An 18,389-nucleotide genomic window follows, 5' to 3' on the forward strand; every position below is an offset into this window, starting at 1 on the left:
CTCAACAAACAGCTTGGCCACCTCATCCCTTCTTGGTCCATTGTTTCCATTACACTCCTTTTTATATTACTTCATTTTCGTCTCCCACATAATAGCTGTCACACTCGGTGTCCAACGCTGTTTCCTTTTTCAGAGCTTTATCCTGTTTATCTTTTTCATTCCCTGCTTCACTCAGTGAAGCTCAGTTAAATATTGTATGAGACCTTTAATCTTGCCTGGTAAAAATGTAACTTTGTAAGCACCATGGTGGCATCTAATGGAGAATATATTTTGAAAGTGTATTGTTTCTACAAAATAATGTGCTATGATTGTGCACTGTTTCCAAAGTACATTACGTGCTATGCATTTAAGTGTTCGTAACATAATACACAAACGGTCTTACAGCAATGTAAAAAACGCAGTATTTTTCATGAACAAAAATCTTAATTTATTATGACAGAACATTAGAAGCTCACCTCCCAAAATCTTCTTTATATATTTTTTTGATGTTAATTGTACTGGTTTTTCTCCTTTGTTTGTGAAAATATCTTTATCTGCTCCGGATTCTAACAGATACGAAATAACTTGAATATGATTCCTTTTGCATGCCCAATGGAGGCAAGTCCTATGAAGAATGAATAAAAATGCAATTATACAGTGATTAAGAACCCCCCCCCCCACATCCTATGCCATTACTGTATTCCATCTTAAAAACAGCTATGTATACTATTTTACATAAAGCAATTATTAATATGACTACATGGTTCTTGCTGAATTAGAAGGGGCTCTAATAAAATCCCATGTAAGAACCGTTAAGGAAAATAAGTTTTTTTTTCTGACTGAAAGCTCATTAAAACACTCTCACAGCACATTGACATCAAAAGGAAAAAACAGGTATGGCAACATGAAATGCTGTTTTAAATTAAAATTTTAACAATAAATTACATCATGATAAGTGATACATGACTATTATTCCATCACAACACCTTATCACATATTACATGTATTTTGACATTACAATGTACCCTATCAAATATTTTCTAGAATCCTGTAAATTATTCACCAGAAATGAACCCCACTATTTTTTACTCCAGGAAATATTTGCCCTTTAAAAGAAAGATGGCTGTTAGATCAACCAGAAAAAACCTCTTATTGACTCAATTGAATGAAGTTGGCCTGGTAGCCGTACTGATTTCCCAATAGAGAAAATAACAATGTTATATCTCAGGAATTGGGTACCAAAGCTAATAGTCACCGTTATGGTAACCAAGGGGTTAATGGCTTTGACCACCTTATGCTAAACTACCCACTAACCCACTGCACCCCAAAGAGGCGGGTAAAAAAAGCCCTATTCATGTGTAAAGTAATCATTAACAAAATAAAAATTAAACATAAAAGTGCTCCTTTAACCGTTTGAGCGCCGGAGCGGTCGTGGGCCCCGAGGACAGAATGGAAGACGAGGGGTTATCCTGCGTCCGCCATCAGTTCCGGCCGCGCCCTGCGCTCCGGACACGGGCTACCCTAAGAGAACAAGCATTTGGTATTGGGGAGAGTGAGTAGCTATCTCGTGGGGTACCAGGACATAGGAGCTCCGTCCCAGGTCACTCAAAGGGTTTAATCACCCACATGCGGGAGCCCAAGGGAAGTGTGGGGTGGAACTCACCATCCGTTGATTTCATTCTGAGAATTGGGGTTCGCCCCGTTCTGTAGAAGTTTCTGCACCTCTTCCAGATCCCCCAAAGCTGCAGCTTCTCTCAGTCTCTCTTCCATGTATCATGTATCCAGGAATACCATGTGCTGTCCCAGTGCGGAGAGAGGAAACCAGTTACAAAAATAAAGAGTGTTGTACCTAATAGGTGTAATTTTTTTAAAAGATTTATGTTTTAATTGTGCAGTTCAAAAATAATGTTTTTTAAGGTGTTAAATGTTTTTTTTTTTTTTAATGTGTACGGGGAAAACATTACTTCAATGTGTTACAAATAAGATTTGGAGTGGTGAAAGGGTTTTGTTTGGAATGTGTGTTCTACAAAGAGTTATTATAAGTAATAGGAGGATAGAAATGATGTTTGTTCCCACTGTACAGTATGTGGTGAGATATAATGTATCAGTGGGGGGGGGGGGGCGAGATGCTTTCAATGCTAAATGAACATGAAACATTGGAGAATAGACCTGCTCCCCGCTCCCCGCTCCCCGCTCCCTGCATATAATTGCTGTAAAACGCAGATTATTTGCCACAAACTCTCTCCAGGGGGACAGTATTATGTGTTGCACCTGGAGCCCAAACATTTAGTTCCGGGGAAATACCGTAACCAAACCAAGTTTAACCTCGGGGATCACTCCATGTACATTGTATAATATTATTTCTCACTGTTCTTCTTGCATGTTTTAGGACTAGAAGTTGGGAATATCTGTGTCTGAGTTATCTCTCACTAACATGAATGTCTCTAGTTCAGTGTCATTGTAGAGGCAAATTCAATATACATAATGCTTCAACTCAATGTCTTATACCAACCAATAAGAGGACTTTAATTATAATGATACAATTTGGGGGAATCAACCTGTAATTTATGAAATATACAAGGGAAGATTAGGTAAATAGGTTTCCTACATGTATTGTTATTATATTTTATTTGTGTGGCACCACCATATTCCGCGGTGAAGTTTAATGTACAGTCATCATTCTATATGTGATTTAGATGTTTCATGATATACTGTATACAAGAGACAAAATGTCCACAGAGCTCCAATATTAGAAAAATATAAAGATACATTTATTTAACACATCATAAGATACAAACAATAAAATGTGAGCGACGTAGGAGCTTTAGAAAGGGACTTTGTTTTGGCTCGAAACTTCGCTCGTGTGTATCTTTATATTTTTCTATTTTTCTATTTTTTTTTATTCGGGAGAAGTGCACACAGATCATCCAGCGAATATCTGCACTACAACTAAGTACTTATTCTTGTTCTATTTATTTCCAGGAGTGCTTTCACTGAGTTTTGTATATTTATGTGTGTGTATAAAACTAGAGAGGAGTAATATATCAAGATACAAAATTCTTAATATTAGACATTTTATTTGCAGGTAACAATAACAACATAGCAAGCATTTATATTTTTATTTACTTATTTTCTAGTATTACAAGTCTAACAGGATGCAAACTTGGGGTATCACAGCCGTAAAAAGAACATAACCAGATGAATCATAGAAAAATATAGGTGCTATATTGACAGGTGTCAATAAAAGGGGGAAAAAACAACTGCAAAATAAATAGATAACACAAAATATATAGTATAATAATATCAATAATCACCCAGTATTTATGCTCTATTAATACACAGCTATCTATTTCTTTGCAAATAATGTGAAGTGCGTGTTTAACTTTCCTTTAATACTTAACCGCCTCATACCACGAGTCTCTTACCACTTACTGTACCACAACTTTTTTTCTATCAGACTTAGGGGCCTATTCTGTTTTTTCCAAAGTGGCAGCTGCTGTTTCGCAAAAATCGAACCTCTTCCCCCCCCAAAAAGTAATTCTATATAAAATGCATTGAAAATGTTTCGGGTGTAGAGGCAGCTAAGAAAATAGTAGAGCCAAGAGAAAGTTCTATTTTCGCTCTAAAACCAAAGGTGCCAGGTATACCGTATATTATTAAGTAATATATACTTGGCATAATCAATAATAAAATATGTAATTAACTCCTTAGTAGCCATAGGGCGTGCATGTCTTCATGTCAGCTACCTAAGGCCAAGTCCACGCTGGTGCTGAGCGCGCTCATGCTTGGAGAGCGCTCCAAGCATGAGCGCCGGGTATCCTTCTTGTACACGCGCGGGGGGAGGGGGGGGCATTGCGGGTAGTTGAGCGAGTGGGTAAGTATAGTTTTTTGTTTAACTAAGCGCCGATCACGGGTGAGCGTGTGTGCACTCGCACGAGCACCACGTGAGCGGGGACTTAGCCCGATCAGCGCTAGCGGGGACTTAGCCTAACAGGTTCATATGTCTATCTACCTTTAATACTGGTAAGAGGAGTTGGAGCAGCCGGATACTTTGTTGAACCTTGGGACCATGAACAGTCTTTTGGAGTCAGATCTCAGATGATAAGTGCTGCATGTGGTAGGGCCAAGCTACCCGTCTATCTGAACAAGCTCCTCACCCCTACCACATGCAGCACTTATCATCTGAGATCTGACTCCAATAGACTGTTCATGGTCCCAAGGTTCAACAAAGTATCCGACTGCTCCTCCTCTTACTGTGCACCCCAAAACTGGAACAACCTACCGGAGACTCTCACATCCACCACCAGTTTAAGTTCTTTCAAAACCAAAGCTGTCTCACATTTTAATCTGAGTATTTCCCTTTGCCTGACCCTCCGTGGGAGCTCTGTGTTGGATATACATTTAGCAGTGAGAGGTGTTTTCCCCACTGTCTGAACCTATGAGTACCTTCATGCTTTATGCATCATTGCACTGTTTCTTTGTGAGGGAGGAGGATACTAGAGGGTTTCAACGGAAGATATACGAGGACTTATATAAGATATAAGAGGACTTATACTGCCCCCTTTTCTCCACCCCACCTCCTCCCCTTGGATGTTGCCTATTTGATTATGCTCCCCATGTACTCTCCCCCCTTCGGATCACACAGATCCTGTTCCATTCCACCTGGAGCGCATGGCAGATTTCTACATATTGTGTCAACAAAGTATCTGGCTGCTCCCCAAAACTGGAACAACCTACTGGAGACTCTCACATCCACCACCAGTTTAAGTTCTTTCAAAACCAAAGCTGTCTCACATTTTAATCTGGTCTGTAACTGTTACATACGCCCATAATATATATTATCTTTAACTGTGCGTTCAATGTAAACCCTGTTCACTTATGTAACTGTATTTGTAATCATAACTCTGTACCCAGGACATACTTGAAAACAAGACGTAACTGAATGTATTACTTCCTGGTAAAACATTTTTTTTTAAATAAATACCCCCACTTCACCCCACTCAATTTCAACTATCAAACGCAATATTTTTTTCTAAGTAAATAATATAATATATATATATATATATATATATATATAAAACCAATAAGAAGTAAAATAATTGTGCAGTGGTTTTACAGACTGTCATGCTTGGTTTATGTTACGCCGGTGCTACCCGCAGACCAGACCCATCCCCTGAGCTGAAGGGGGAAGTGGTAATACACGCACCCGCAGCAAAGGGAGCGTGTCCGGAGTGTGGTATTAAGCGTTTGTAGTAGAAGAAAATCGGTCTAGAAAAAGACCAAAACAACCGGAGCTCTAAAAACAATTGCAGTGGTGTCAAGCTGGAATCAATGCTGTAGTATGAAGTATATATCCAGTATTTGCAGGGTCAGGTATAAGTGTCTGAAGGTGTGTGTTGTCATGAGTGCGTTTGTAAATATCCCTGATGAAATAATGATATGAACAAGACCCAAAGGCCGGCTGTAGGAAGCATACAGTAATTACTGTACTCGCGCAACTTCAGTCCCTCTCGACCTGGTCAGACCGAAGCTCTGATCCTTCACTGCGGGTGGCTGTTCCTCCGCAGAGATCCTGGAGGTGGGACAGCGCGGCGTCACTCGTAGTGTAGATTACCGGGTGCTGGTCAGGCGTTCACACTGATTCCATAATACCCCATGTGGTGTCGCCGTCAATGAGGGCGTCCGCCTCAGCTCAGGGACTTCCCAATTCCTCCAAGGGTTAAGTTACCACACGCCAAAGCAGCCGGAGTGGGGCGTAAAGGTTAATGTGGGATAAGCCTCACAGCGTCTCCAAATAGGTGTGTATCCAGGCAGGTAATCAGCAAGAAAAAGTGTCCATGTAGGAGCCGAAGCACAGCCACACCAAAACAATAGGACAAGATGGTTAATCTCAAAAAAATTATTGCCTAAAAAAAGCATAAGGACAGACATCCTAAAAATCCTCTGAAGCGCCCTGTGCGTGAAACATGTCAGAGGATTTTTAGGATGTCTGTCCTTATGCTTTTCTTAGCCAATAATTTTTTTGAGATTAACCATCTTGTCCTATTCTGCTTTGGTGTGGCTGTGCTTCGGCTCCTACATGGACACTTTTTCCTGGTATTAAGCGTTGCCAGGCCAGATGTAGTAAGGTAGACAATACTTGCCGGTACCGGGTGTAGAAGTAGAATCGTGATTGTGACGCCGAGGTCAGAGAGTGGAGGAAGGTCAAAGTCCAAGCCGTGTTCGAGGGGAGCCAGAGAGTGCGTAATCCGAGGAGTGCCGATGTCAGGAGCCAAAGGGGGTAGTCGTACGAGCCGTGTCAGAACCTGTGAAATCACCAAGAGTAGACAGAGTATCATCCATGCAGAGACTATGTCGAGCGAAGACTGAGAGTACAGAGAAGCTAGATAAAGCAGGGAGGTCCAATCAGGAGCGGGGGCAGGTCAGGAGGAACTGCACGGAGACTCTCCGGATTGGTGCAGCCATTACAAGCCAGGTGAATCTTAGTACTGCAGTAAGTACGCCAGCGCGGCATGCGGGGGCGGAGCCTGAGGTCCGGAGGGCAGGAAGAAGAGTGTGCACTGTGCGTGCGCTCCATAAGGCTCGTGTGCGCCGCGCCGGAGGAAACTGCATGCGTGCGTGTGGGGAGAAGGGAACGCGCCCGGCGCTGAGGAAAGGGAAGAGTGGCGGAATCGCTGAGGGGGATGATCCTGCGATGGTGGCAGAGATGAGGAGCTGTGGAGGCCGGTAAGGCAGGGTTGCGCCGTGCTTCAAGGGTCTCCCTGAAGGTAGAGAGTGTTCTGTGTGAGGGATGCAGGGGACGCAGATTCCTAACAGTACCCCCCTCTTCAGGAACGGCCTCAGGACGGTCCATAAAAGGTTTCTCTGGAAACTTCTTTCTGAAGGCCCTAAGAAGACCCGGGGCATGCATGTCCTTTAAAGGAACCCAAGACCTCTCCACAGGGCCAAAGCCCTTCCACTGCACCAAGAATTGGAGTTGGCCCCTGGATAGGCGGGAATCCAAGAGAGAGTGGACTTCATATTCTTCGTTTCTTTGGACGGTAATAGGATCCGGCTTACGAGTCTGGTCCGGGAAGATGTGACTGGTGACGAAAGGCTTTAAGAGGGACACATGAAAAACATTGGGAATCTTCATACTGTATGGTAGTTGGAGGCGGACCGCCACAGGATTGATCCATTCACAGATAGGAAAAGAGCCCAGGAATTTGGATGCCAATTTTGGGGATGGTACCTTTAAGTGGATATTCTTAGAAGAGAGCCAAACCAAATCCCCTGGTCTGTAACTGGGCGCCGTACGACGATGGCGATCGGCTTGAAGTTTCGATCTGCGGGAGGAGTCAAGAAGGGTAGACTGAATCCAGGACCATGCAGTTTGGAGGGCGGAAATGCATTCGTCTACGACAGGTACTCCCGAAGGAATGTTGGAAATGGGTAAACAGGGAGGGTGAAACCCATAATTTATTTTAAAAAAAGGGCGACTCACGTATGGCTTCATTCTTGGCAGAATTAACAGCATACTCTGCCCAAGGAAGGAGTTGAGTCCAATCATCCTGGGTATCAGATATGAAGCATCTTAGGTACTTCTCCAGGGATTGATTGATTCTCTCTGTCTGTCCATTGGACTGTGGATGATAGGCAGAAGAGAAGGAAGAAGAGATGCCCAATCTCCTAGTGAAGGATACAAATTGGGAACCTCTGTCAGACAAAATGGAAGAAGGAATCCCATGAATCCGGAAAATCTGATCCGTAAAGATGTCCGCGAGGGCGGGAGAGGTGGGTAATCCCTTAAGTGGAATAAAGTGGGACATTTTAGAGAATCTGTCCACGACCACCAAGATTGTGTTCATTCCTCTGGATTTGGGTAAGTACACGATGAAATCCATCGAAATGTGGGACCAGGGACGGTCGGGGACTGGAAGAGGTAACAGAAGACCCTGGGGTTTTTGATGGAGAGACTTGTTCTGTGCGCATGTAGGGCAAGCGCGGGTAAATTCCAAAACGTCTTGAGACATCTTAGGCCATCAGAAATTCTGACGAATAAGGTCAATAGTCTTCTTAAAACCTGTATGACCTGCAGATTTAGAAGAGTGACCCCAAGCCAGGACTTCAGGAACAAATTTGGCAGGTACGAAGAGTTTGTTGTCGGGAACAACCAAGTCTTTAGGAATGTGTCTCTGGGAAAGCATAATCTTATCATGCAATGTCTTGTATATAATGTATGCCCTGCTCATTATGTAACTGTATTTGTAAACATGTATTATTTGTCTTAACTCTGTGCCCAGGACATACTTGAAAACGAGAGGTAACTCTCAATGTATTACTTCCTGGTAAAATATTTTATAAATAAATAAATAAGTAATCAAGATTCTTGAAGGAGGAAGTGGCGATAATCCTCTCCTGTGGAAGGATGGTTTCCAAGGACTGCTCTGGATCCTCTTCAGTGGAATGTAGTCAGGAAAGTGCGTCCGCCTTTACGTTCTTAGTCCCGTGAATATAAGAAAGGTGAAAATCGAATCGAGAAAAAAAAAGAGACCAACGAGCCTATCGCGGACCGAGGCGTCGAGCACTCTCAATGTAGAGAAGGTTCTTGTGATCCGTGAGGATGGTAAACGGCTTTTTAGACCCCTCCAGGAGATGTCTCCACTCTTGAAGAGCCATTTTCACGGCCAGATGTTCCCTGTTACCCACGTCATAATTCTTCTCAGCGGAAGAGAATTTCTTGGAAAAATATGAGCTGTTCAGCCAATGAGGGCGAACTGCTCATGTGACATCACAGCACGCCTCCCCATCGTGTCTCCTCCTCCAGATCCTGAGGCCTCAGATCGCCTCTGCAGCAGTCGCGCGCGATGCCATACGCTCCGCAGCGCACCTACTGTATCCGAGGCCTTAGCCTTCAATATAAGGTGGCAACCCTGGAAACAGTGTACATTTAATAATACTACACACTTGTTCCTGAAAAGTTAACTACAAAATGTACAGTATCACAGATGATATATTAAACTCTGCTTTTGTTAAAGGTTCATATCAAATAGGAAATAATGCAACAGCAATTTCAACTTTGCAGCGAGCCTGACTTTTAAAGCAGATTTTAGAAAACTCCAAGTAATGGACAAATTGAAGGATATTTTACAATTAATTTGGAATCGGTAGGAAAGAAAAATAATGTAAAAATAAAAATAGTTCAGACAGTCCAAGAAGAACTGCACTTTTAGGAGATTGTTGCAATGATTGTATCCAAAGCAGGCTGCTGTACCACAAGTGTACAATCACTGATGGGAACCAACATCATCAGCAGGTAAAGAAAGAATAAGGGGTGATGTATCAACACAATGTAAGTGTTGATGTATTGGCTCCACTATGGACTATACCTACCTCAAATGGAAAACAGTTTCTTACGTTTGATACAGATTTTTAGCATAAGAATTACCGGTAATAGTGTTTCCACTTGCTCTTTGGGTTTGATCATGCAGCACTTCAATGGGGAATTTCGGACGAAAAACAGCCTGATCGGGTGATAAAGAATAGGCCCCTATGTTGGAGTCTCTCTTCTTGAAGATGAAAGGGGCTCTAAATAGAGTAATACTCCTAAAAAAAATTATTGTTCCACTGTCAAATTATTGATTTAACCCTAGCAATACATTTCTGGGGGTATATTGGAGTAATGGGCCTGGAGGGTATAAGGTGGTAATAGGGATCGGTACAAGGCAGTAATATGTCAAGATGGGGGGGTGGGTATAAAGGAGTAATTGGCCTTGGGGAGTCTAAGGGGGGTAATGGGCTTATCTGGGGCCTTTGGATCAGCCTGCTGGAGATCCCAGAAATGGTTAGGGACACCAAGGCTGGAGAAAAATGTCCAGTAAACGAGAGGACCCTACAGGTCTGCAAAGGGGGGACAGATGGGTGGCGGCCGGCAAAGGGGAGGTGAGGGACATACACTGTAGGGTTGACAGAAGTCCCACTGTCCCCCCTATAGGTGGCCCTGATCTGAGGCACCCCTGTGTAACATGGCACCCTAGTTTAGAAACACTGATCTAGGGACATGAGATTGCGATAATAATTATTATATGATCCTGGAGCCAAGATGACTGCTGCACAGTGGTTTTGTAGGGCAAAGGGTGCTAGAACCCAAGGAAAACATGAATGTGCATCTAAACTACAATTAATATTTCAGCTGTAAAATTTCTAATTGTGGTAGCAAAAGCATGTACAGTGTATTTACACACAGGTATTATTCCAGACCCATTTCAGATGATTTCATAATCACTATATTACCTGTATAGAGTTTCTCATTCAATCTCTAATGGCTGAACTCAGTTCTCCTCAGTTCCCCCACAAAAATAGCCATAATTCGTGATAGATTTTACATCTTGGTATACATTTGTATTGGAAAAAATGAGCTTTTACCAAAGAGAAAGTAGAAAATTATACTTTGGCTATTTATAGCCTACAAATGCATGGGAGTAAAGGCGTGCTAAAGCTTAGCACCCTTTTGTGGATCTGGACCAAAGGGTTTTAATATACAGCTGTTCTTACAGGACCCCTAAAAATGTTATGTACCTGTAACCCATGTTCCCCCCCCCCCGGTCGCAGACTGGACCCCTAGGGTGTAGTGAGGGCTGGTTACATGTATGTGGGTGGTGCGTACCTGTGAGGAACAGGAGGGCCTGAGTCTCCCGCGATGGTATAGGGGACAACAGGGACAGGCTTCTGGGGTGTATGCCTTCATCTTCTTAGCAACGATGGTGCAGCGCCTCCATCTCTGGCGAGCCCTATAGGGGTAGGGTGAAATCCTCCCAGTGAAGCCCTGGTCTCAGGGCGAGAGATTTCAGTCTCACACACAAGTCTTTGATAAAAGCAGCAATGTCTCTTTATTCTCTCTGTAGCAGCACATAGCAGCAGTTCATACACAGCAGCAGTTCATGTACAGTGTACAGGGTCTTGTCCTCCACTCCTTCTCCTCCAGGCTGTACCCCTGCAGGATGGGCTGTATGGGGCTTCAATACCCCCGACACCCACCCCTAGGGTATACCCTCTGGGTGAGGATAGATTCCCCCCCTCACCCCCTGAACAGGGTGAGGGGCATTGGTCCACCGCACTATAGTGCTATCAGCTCTAAACCGGCTGGTCTTTAGCTTCTCCTCCTAGCACAGGTATCACTCTAATCATGACCTCTCAGGTCAGTCACTCCAACACTCTCTGCTCCCAGGACAGAACTGCTTGTCTCTTACAGGAACAGGCAAGCCTAAGTTTAGTCAGCCCCACCCCTCCTGATGTCAGCAGGCCCCTCCCCTGTGTCTCAGGCCCTCCACACAGAGGCAGGGGGCCTACCTCCATCAATCAAGGCAGGGCTTGAAGGGGGGAAAACCCATGATAACTACTGGCGGCCTGCCCTTTTTAGGACTTACCACCAGTAGGAGAAAGATATATAGCCCCCATTTCTTACCGGGGCTACACTCTCCCTCAGGTGGAATCCAATTGTCCCCACTTGGACCTAACTTTAGCAGCACCATCCTGCAGATAAACATCTGGGAAACAAACACATTGCTGGTTAGGATATGCATCAAACCATCCACCAGATGGCGTAAACAACAGCACACGGTTACTCCCAACGGGGAGAACCAACTAGTAATAATGTCTTGGGTCAGGCTTTCGTACCTCCCGCCCATTATGATCAGTTATGGTGATATAGTATGGCTGTACCGACCCAGACTCCGGCCGATAAACCACACTGTGCATGTATATGCATCTCCCCACACTCCAGGCCCGGACTACATCACTGGTCTTGTCCTCATTGTGATAGCCTGCCTTCCCGAACCTCGTTCGCAAGTACTCCATCACTGCCTCCCTGAGCCAGCTATCTCTGTGCTCCTCTATCTCACTCATTATCGGCTCAGGCACATAAGGGAAATCATATCCGTGTGACTGCCTATACCTAGCCACTATGGCCCTGTCTGCTCGGCTCAATTTTGTAAGTTTCCGGTTACCCGCCCTGCTTGGCAGTACCCAAAACTCAGGTTCCGTTGGGGCAATATCATCGTATAATATGGCAGCCCCCTTGGGAAGGATGTTCCTCTGCTCTATCTCCTGGTACTTATGCTCTAACTCATCCGTATACCTCCTGGGGAGAAAAGGCACCTACCGCCCACCAATGGTCAACTATGTTGTTCCTGATTAGCAGGAACCTGGTATGGTCCATCCCCTTGTGGTAGCCTGTGAACAGGGGTGCCCACCACCTGACACGGTGCTCGTATTCTGACACTGCACTGGAAGTATCTGTCTATGACTCGGTTTGTGATGACACACCTGATGTGACTGCCTCAGTAGAGTGCGAGCCTCTGCGTCTACCTCTGCTATCGGTGTAGATGGTGGGGTTCATTTTGTGGACCACCTTGCTTACAGGCCCTGCCTCCGCAGTACTCTGGGGCCCTCGGGTCCTCCCTCTAGACACAGCAGAAAATGATATAGGGTTAGGCACATGTATCACATTGGCATATGGTACTTCCCCATCAGATCCCTCGTCACTCAATACCCAATCCCTCCAATCTTTGGAATATTTGGGGTTCTTGCTTAATTTATCCCCGCTAGGTCCCGGTGTCATGACTCATGACAGTGCAGGGGCAGTGGCCGGGGCAATGGCGCTAGGGGTAGGGACTGGGGCAATGTCCGTGAAAGAGTCTATCAGTCGGGCAATGCCACGACCAGTGGGCATCTTTCTGCTCTCCCTCTCTGGCGTGCTTCGTGCTCCTCGGTGAACGCCGTGGCAGTCAAGGGTGGCAAGTGCAGCTGCCATGGCTGCTCCTCGGGCTGCAAATATGGCCGCCGGGCCTCCGTGCCAGCCGGAACCGGAAGTGACGTCATCGTCGGCGCCCGCGGAATCTCCATCCGCTCCGTGGTCTCGCACCGGAAGTGTGTCGAGGACTGGAAGGGGCGGTGGTGGATCATCCGGTCCGCGGATGGGCAGGTAGGCCGCAAGCCTCTCTCTCTCATCCTCTGCAGGTTCCGTCTTCGCCTGGCGGAAGTAAGGGGGTGGTGGAGTCTCCTTACCGCTCCGCTGCCGGCTGATGCTCTCTGGTTCCTCCGGGGCCGTCTCGGATCCCGTTTCCGCCGCACTGGGAGTCACCACGGCCGTGGGACTTCTACGGGCCTCAGGCCGCACCAGTGCTCGCTGTCAGGGGGGGGGGGCCGGACTCGTCTGCTCCCTCTCTCCGGTAAGTAGACCGCCATCTTTCTTACAGCTGGGGTGGTTCGCCGGTAGGCGCATCGCCACCGCTGGGACGCCATCTTCTTCCGAACACGACTCGATCGGCTCCTCCGCTAGGGAGTCACCAGGGTCTTTCGCTGCACTGCCAATGGGTATTGGTAGGAAACCGGCCCGCTCCGGTACCTCCACTGCGGTCGCGCTCTTCTCCGCCGGAGTTTCTCTCGGCTCGGTAGACGGCTGGGCCTTGGTTCCCACCTCAGTGGTGATGCAGGGAAGTAGGGCAGCCTCGTCTGCTGTCTCCGCCACCTCCGCTAGGGTTCCCAGAGGGGCACCCCGAGGGGTCTTTATCATTGGCCATGGCTCGGTAGGCCACAGGTAGTACGTGCCACATTGAGGGCATTGTGCTTTGGTGCTTGGGGCCGGTCCGGGTGTCCTGCAATGTATGCACAGGCACCTGAGGTACTCTCGGCCGTCGAGCTCCACTACCAGGAAGCCTCCTGGAAACTGGAAGGTGGTCATATTTAATTCGGCCATCATGTGCGCAGGGGTTGAACAGTTCAATGTTTCCGCTCCTCTCTCTGCGAATGTCAGACAAAAGTGAAGTTCCTCGCTCTCACTTCCTGTCCCTCCCTTCTCCGGAGTGGACGCTTCTGATTGGCTTTCCTGGAGCCCCCTCCCTCTGGTGGAAACAAGAGGAGGGGCACTCCTTCGCTCAGTGTGATGTGGCCTTGTCTGTCGGCCAGTCACAGCACAGGTGGGTGGGCTTTCGCGCCGCTCCGCTCCTTTTGCAGGGGATCTGGGTTTGACGCCAAACCCCTGCACATCTCCCGCCACATTTCTCTAACAGTCTCTTTGCACGCTTCACGTGCGCGATCCAGGATTGGCGGGAGTCGCCATTTTGGGACGGCTGCTAGCTGCTGGGCCGTGGATGGCGCTGCTGTCTCCATTTTTAACTCCTTCTTGCTCCGCGGAGCACATGTAGTGATGGCCGCCATCTTTGATGAGCCCTCCAAATGTATATGTGCACTATTCTCAGTGTCTAGTGCATAGCTCGTTCCTAGACACTGACTGCTCTCACTAACGCTCTCTGATGCTCTCTGCATGCTCTCACTGATATGATGTGGCGTACCCCAGGCTAGGCAGAACTCTTTCTCTGTGCACCGCTCTCGCTGACGGTTCCTGCAAGTACTCTGTGGTGTGTTTTATGTGGGTGCTGGCTAGTGTACCGGGCATCTCCCTAAGTACGGGCGTCTCCTACTTTTGGCCGCTCATAGTGCGGGCCCTGGGCCATGGTCCCTGGACTAGTTAACAGGCTAACCCCCCCAGTTGCCTCACACTATCTGCCTCAAGGGACTAGGACAGCTATAGCTCCACACCCATCTTACAACACCCTCTTAGGGCACCCAGGGCGTACTGTGCGAGAGCCCACGCTCCCCTGACTACCCCTGGTATACTCTCTACAGCACTTGCATGGAAGGTGCACTTTACTCTTCCAGCTCTGCTTCGCTAAAAGCCTGTCCTGTTCTGGATCTCAGCAGCGCCTGTAAATGTGACCCATGTTTCCCCCAACCCCCCCCCCCCGGTCGCAGACTGGACCCCTAGGGTGTAGTGAGGGCTGGTTACATGTATGTGGGTGGTGCGTACCTGTGAGGAACAGGAGGGCCTGAGTCTCCCGCGATGGTATAGGGGACAACAGGGGCAGGCTTCTGGGGTGTATGCCTTCATCTTCTTAGCAACGATGGTGCAGCGCCTCCATCTCTGGCGAGCCCTATAGGGGTAGGGTGAAATCCTCCCAGAGAAGCCCTGGTCTCAGGGCGAGAGATTTCAGTCTCACACACAAGTCTTTGATAAAAGCAGCAATGTCTCTTTATTCTCTCTGTAGCAGCACATAGCAGCAGTTCATACACAGCAGCAGTTCATGTACAGTGTACAGGGTCTTGTCCTCCACTCCTTCTCCTCCAGGCTGTACCCCTGCAGGAAGGGCTGTATGGGGCTTCAATACCCCCGACACCCACCCCTAGGGTATACCCTCTGGGTGAGGATAGATTCCCCCCGTCACCCCCTGAACAGGATGAGGGGCATTGGTCCACCGCACTATAGTGCTATCAGCTCTAAACCGGCTGGTCTTTAGCTTCTCCTCCTAGCACAGGTATCACTCTAATCATGAACTCTCAGGTCAGTCACTCCAACACTCTCTGCTCCCAGGACAGAACTGCTTGTCTCTTACAGGTCAGCCCCACCCCTCCTGATGTCATCAGGCCCCTCCCCTGTGTCTCAGGCCTTCCACACAGAGGCAGGGGGCCTACCTCCATCAATCAAGGCAGGGCTTGAAGGGGGGGAAACCCATGATTGTATTGTATGTCTTTATTTATATAGCACCATAAATGTACATAGCACTTCACAGTAGTAATACATATCATATAAATAACAAATAATATAAATAAGAGATCATGGGAATAAGTGCTTCAGACATAAAAGTAACATTAAGGAAGAGGAGTCCCTGCTCCGAGGAGCTTACAATCTAATTGGTAGGTAGGTAGGAGGGAATTCTAGTAAGTGCGTCTGCAGAGGGCCAAGCTTTATGTATCATGTGTCCATGATTATCCAGTGCTATTCATATGCTTCTTTAAGCAGATGTGTCTTAAGGTGGGTCTTAAAGGTGGATAGAGAGGGTGCTAGTCGGGTATTGAGGGGAAGGGCATTCCAGAGGTGTGGGGCAGAAAGTGAGAAAGGTTTAAGGCGGGAGAGAGCTTTAGATACAAAGGGGGTAGAAAGAAGACATCCTTGAGAAGAACGCAAGAGTCGGGATGGTGCATAGCGAGAAATTAGGGCTGAGATGTAAGGAGGGACAGAAGAATGTAAAGCTTTAAAAGTGAGGAGGAGAATTGAGTGTGAGATACGGGATTTGATCGGAAGCCATGAGAGGGATTTCAGGAGGGGAAATGCGGAGACAGATTTAGGAAAGAGTAGAGTGATTATGGCAGCAGCGTTTAGGATAGATTGTAGAGGATAACTACTGGCGACCTGCCCTTAGCAGGACTTACACCAGTAGGAGAAAGATATATAGCCCCCATTTCTTACCGGGGCTACATACCTATAGGTACAGGAGGGAATTATACATTATTTATTATTCATCCTTGTGACAGGGTAAATAAAAGCCACCAGCTATATGCCTGGCAGACCTATGTCTAGTCTGCAGTGCAGCAGTGACTAGGTTAACTTCAGCTGGGAACCTCAGAACAATTAGTTGGATCCCAGCTGCCTAATCAATGTGTTTTTAAACCCCAGGCTGTAGACACATGGTGCTGGCTGTTGAGGGGAGAGGAGTAAGCTACTGAAGAAATTACTGATACAAGGTCTGTTAGCAAAGTACATGAATTATGAACTGTCTGTCGCCTGCATAGAAAAGGGTAGCTGCCTTATTTTTACACTGTCTGCTAAAGAGAAACTGTTTTGTTTTGTCTGCTGAAGAAAAAGCCATTTTCTTTTGTTTGCTGATGAAAAGCTATTTTTGTTTTTGTGTGCTGTATATCTTTTAAGGCTAAATAAATATGCCTTGTCAAGAAACCCGCGTGTGTAGTTGCATGTACCCTGCAACATATGGTGTTCAGAAGTCCTGGGATTTTCAAAAGGCTCCTGCAGTTAAAGGGCCACACACACACAAGAATGGAAGAAATTTTGAAAGAGTTTCTGTGCGAGCATACCAGACAGCAGGGACAGTTAATGCAGGAGCAGGCCCGGCTGCAAGCGGAGAGAGATGAAAGACTACACGGCGATGTAAAACGCTATCCGACGGTTAAAATCCGGCTACAGGTAAAAGGTCAGGAGACTTACCTCGAAGTAGGAGTTGCTCCTTGGCTCCCTGCCCTCGTTGTGCTCGGTCGGGACTGGCCTTTCTTTTCAGACCTAATGGCTCCAGTCTTTCACGAGGAGCCTCCTTCTAGGGCTCAGGAGAACCCTGGCAAACTGTTTCCCTTCTCGGCAGACCTTTTTCCCAGTAGACACCGGGTTCAAAAGACTCGGAAGCAAAGACGCTCGGACAAACAGGACTGGTTGCAGAAATCTGGGTCTCAAGGTGACCATTCTAGTAATCAGAGGTCACAAGTGATGGTTGGGGATGGCCAGAGGGAGGGGGATATTGGCCCTGGAGATTTACCAGACCTGTATCTCCCTGACGTTCGCCAGAAGCAAAGGGAAGACCCAGTCCTTGCTAGACAGTATGACAAGGTGGTGAAAATTGATGAGCAGATTGTAGATGCACAGGGGGTGATAGTGTTCCCCCATTTTGAGCTATCAAATGATATCCTATATAGGGTGAATAGGCAGACACAAACAGGGGAGGTCACCAGACAGATATTGGTTCCCAAGGCGTTTGTTAAATCTGTGTTCACTCTAGCCCATACTGTCCCTTGGGGTGGTCACCTGGGCAGGGATAAAACATTGGACCGTATTTCATCCCGATTCTATTGGCCAGGGATGCATAGTGATATTGCTAAGCTATGTGCGGCATGTCCAGAGTGCCAGCTAACTAGTCCAAAAGGACAAAAACCAGCCCCTTTGGTTCCTCTACCCTTGGTGTCAGTTCCCTTTGAGAGGATTGGGGTAGACTTGGTAGGACCTCTAGAACCTGCTGCAAAAGGACACAGGTTTATCCTTGTAATAGTTGATTATGCAACAAGATATCCTGAGGCGTTCCCCCTGAGAACAGCAACGGCGAAGCAAGTAGCCAACAAGTTGTTGGAACTGTTCTCACAGGTTGGACTTCCCCAGGTTATGTTGACAGACCAAGGTACAAATTTCATGGCTAAACTGATGCAGGATGTCTTAAAGTTACTAGAGGTCAAGTCTGTTCGGACATCGGTCTACCATCCACAGACTGACGGATTGGTGGAAAAATTTAACCGAACTCTAAAAGGGATGCTGAGGAAATTTGTAGATTCAGAGAAGAGAGCCTGGGATGAACTTCTCACTTTTCTGCTTTTTGCAGTGCGGGAAGTTCCCCAGGCCTCCACGGGATTCTCTCCATTTGAATTGCTGTATGGCCACCAACCCCGGGGTATCCTAGACCTCCTAAAGGAGTCCTGGGAGGAACAGCGGTCCCCTTCTAAGAATACCCTGCAATATGTACTAGACCTTAGGAAGCGCCTAGATGTGGTCGGCCATTTTGCCAGGGAGAATCTTAGATCAGCCCAGGACAGTCAGGAGAGAC

At 46.8% G+C, this 18,389-nt stretch overlaps 1 protein-coding gene across 2 annotated transcripts in view; it reads right to left on the minus strand.

Moving 5' to 3' along the window:
• The window catches only part of ANKRD40 (ankyrin repeat domain 40), a 30,941-nt gene that overhangs the window by 8,279 nt on the left and 4,273 nt on the right, over positions 1-18,389 (minus strand). Inside the window, exons 1-3 of one of the 2 annotated variants that reach the window (XM_075579583.1) lie at positions 2,149-2,246; positions 1,643-1,776; positions 456-604 (exon numbers count right to left, since the gene is read on the minus strand). In XM_075579583.1, the coding sequence (XP_075435698.1) occupies positions 456-604; positions 1,643-1,749 (256 nt within the window). In that variant the 5' untranslated portion in view covers positions 1,750-1,776; positions 2,149-2,246. Of the gene's footprint in view, positions 1-455; positions 605-1,642; positions 1,777-2,148; positions 2,247-18,389 lie in introns of those variants that run through there. The other variant, XM_075579584.1, reaches the window with a different exon arrangement.

Source organism: Ascaphus truei, chromosome 22 (assembly GCF_040206685.1).
Source record: "Ascaphus truei isolate aAscTru1 chromosome 22, aAscTru1.hap1, whole genome shotgun sequence".
Lineage (NCBI taxonomy): Eukaryota > Metazoa > Chordata > Amphibia > Anura > Ascaphidae > Ascaphus > Ascaphus truei.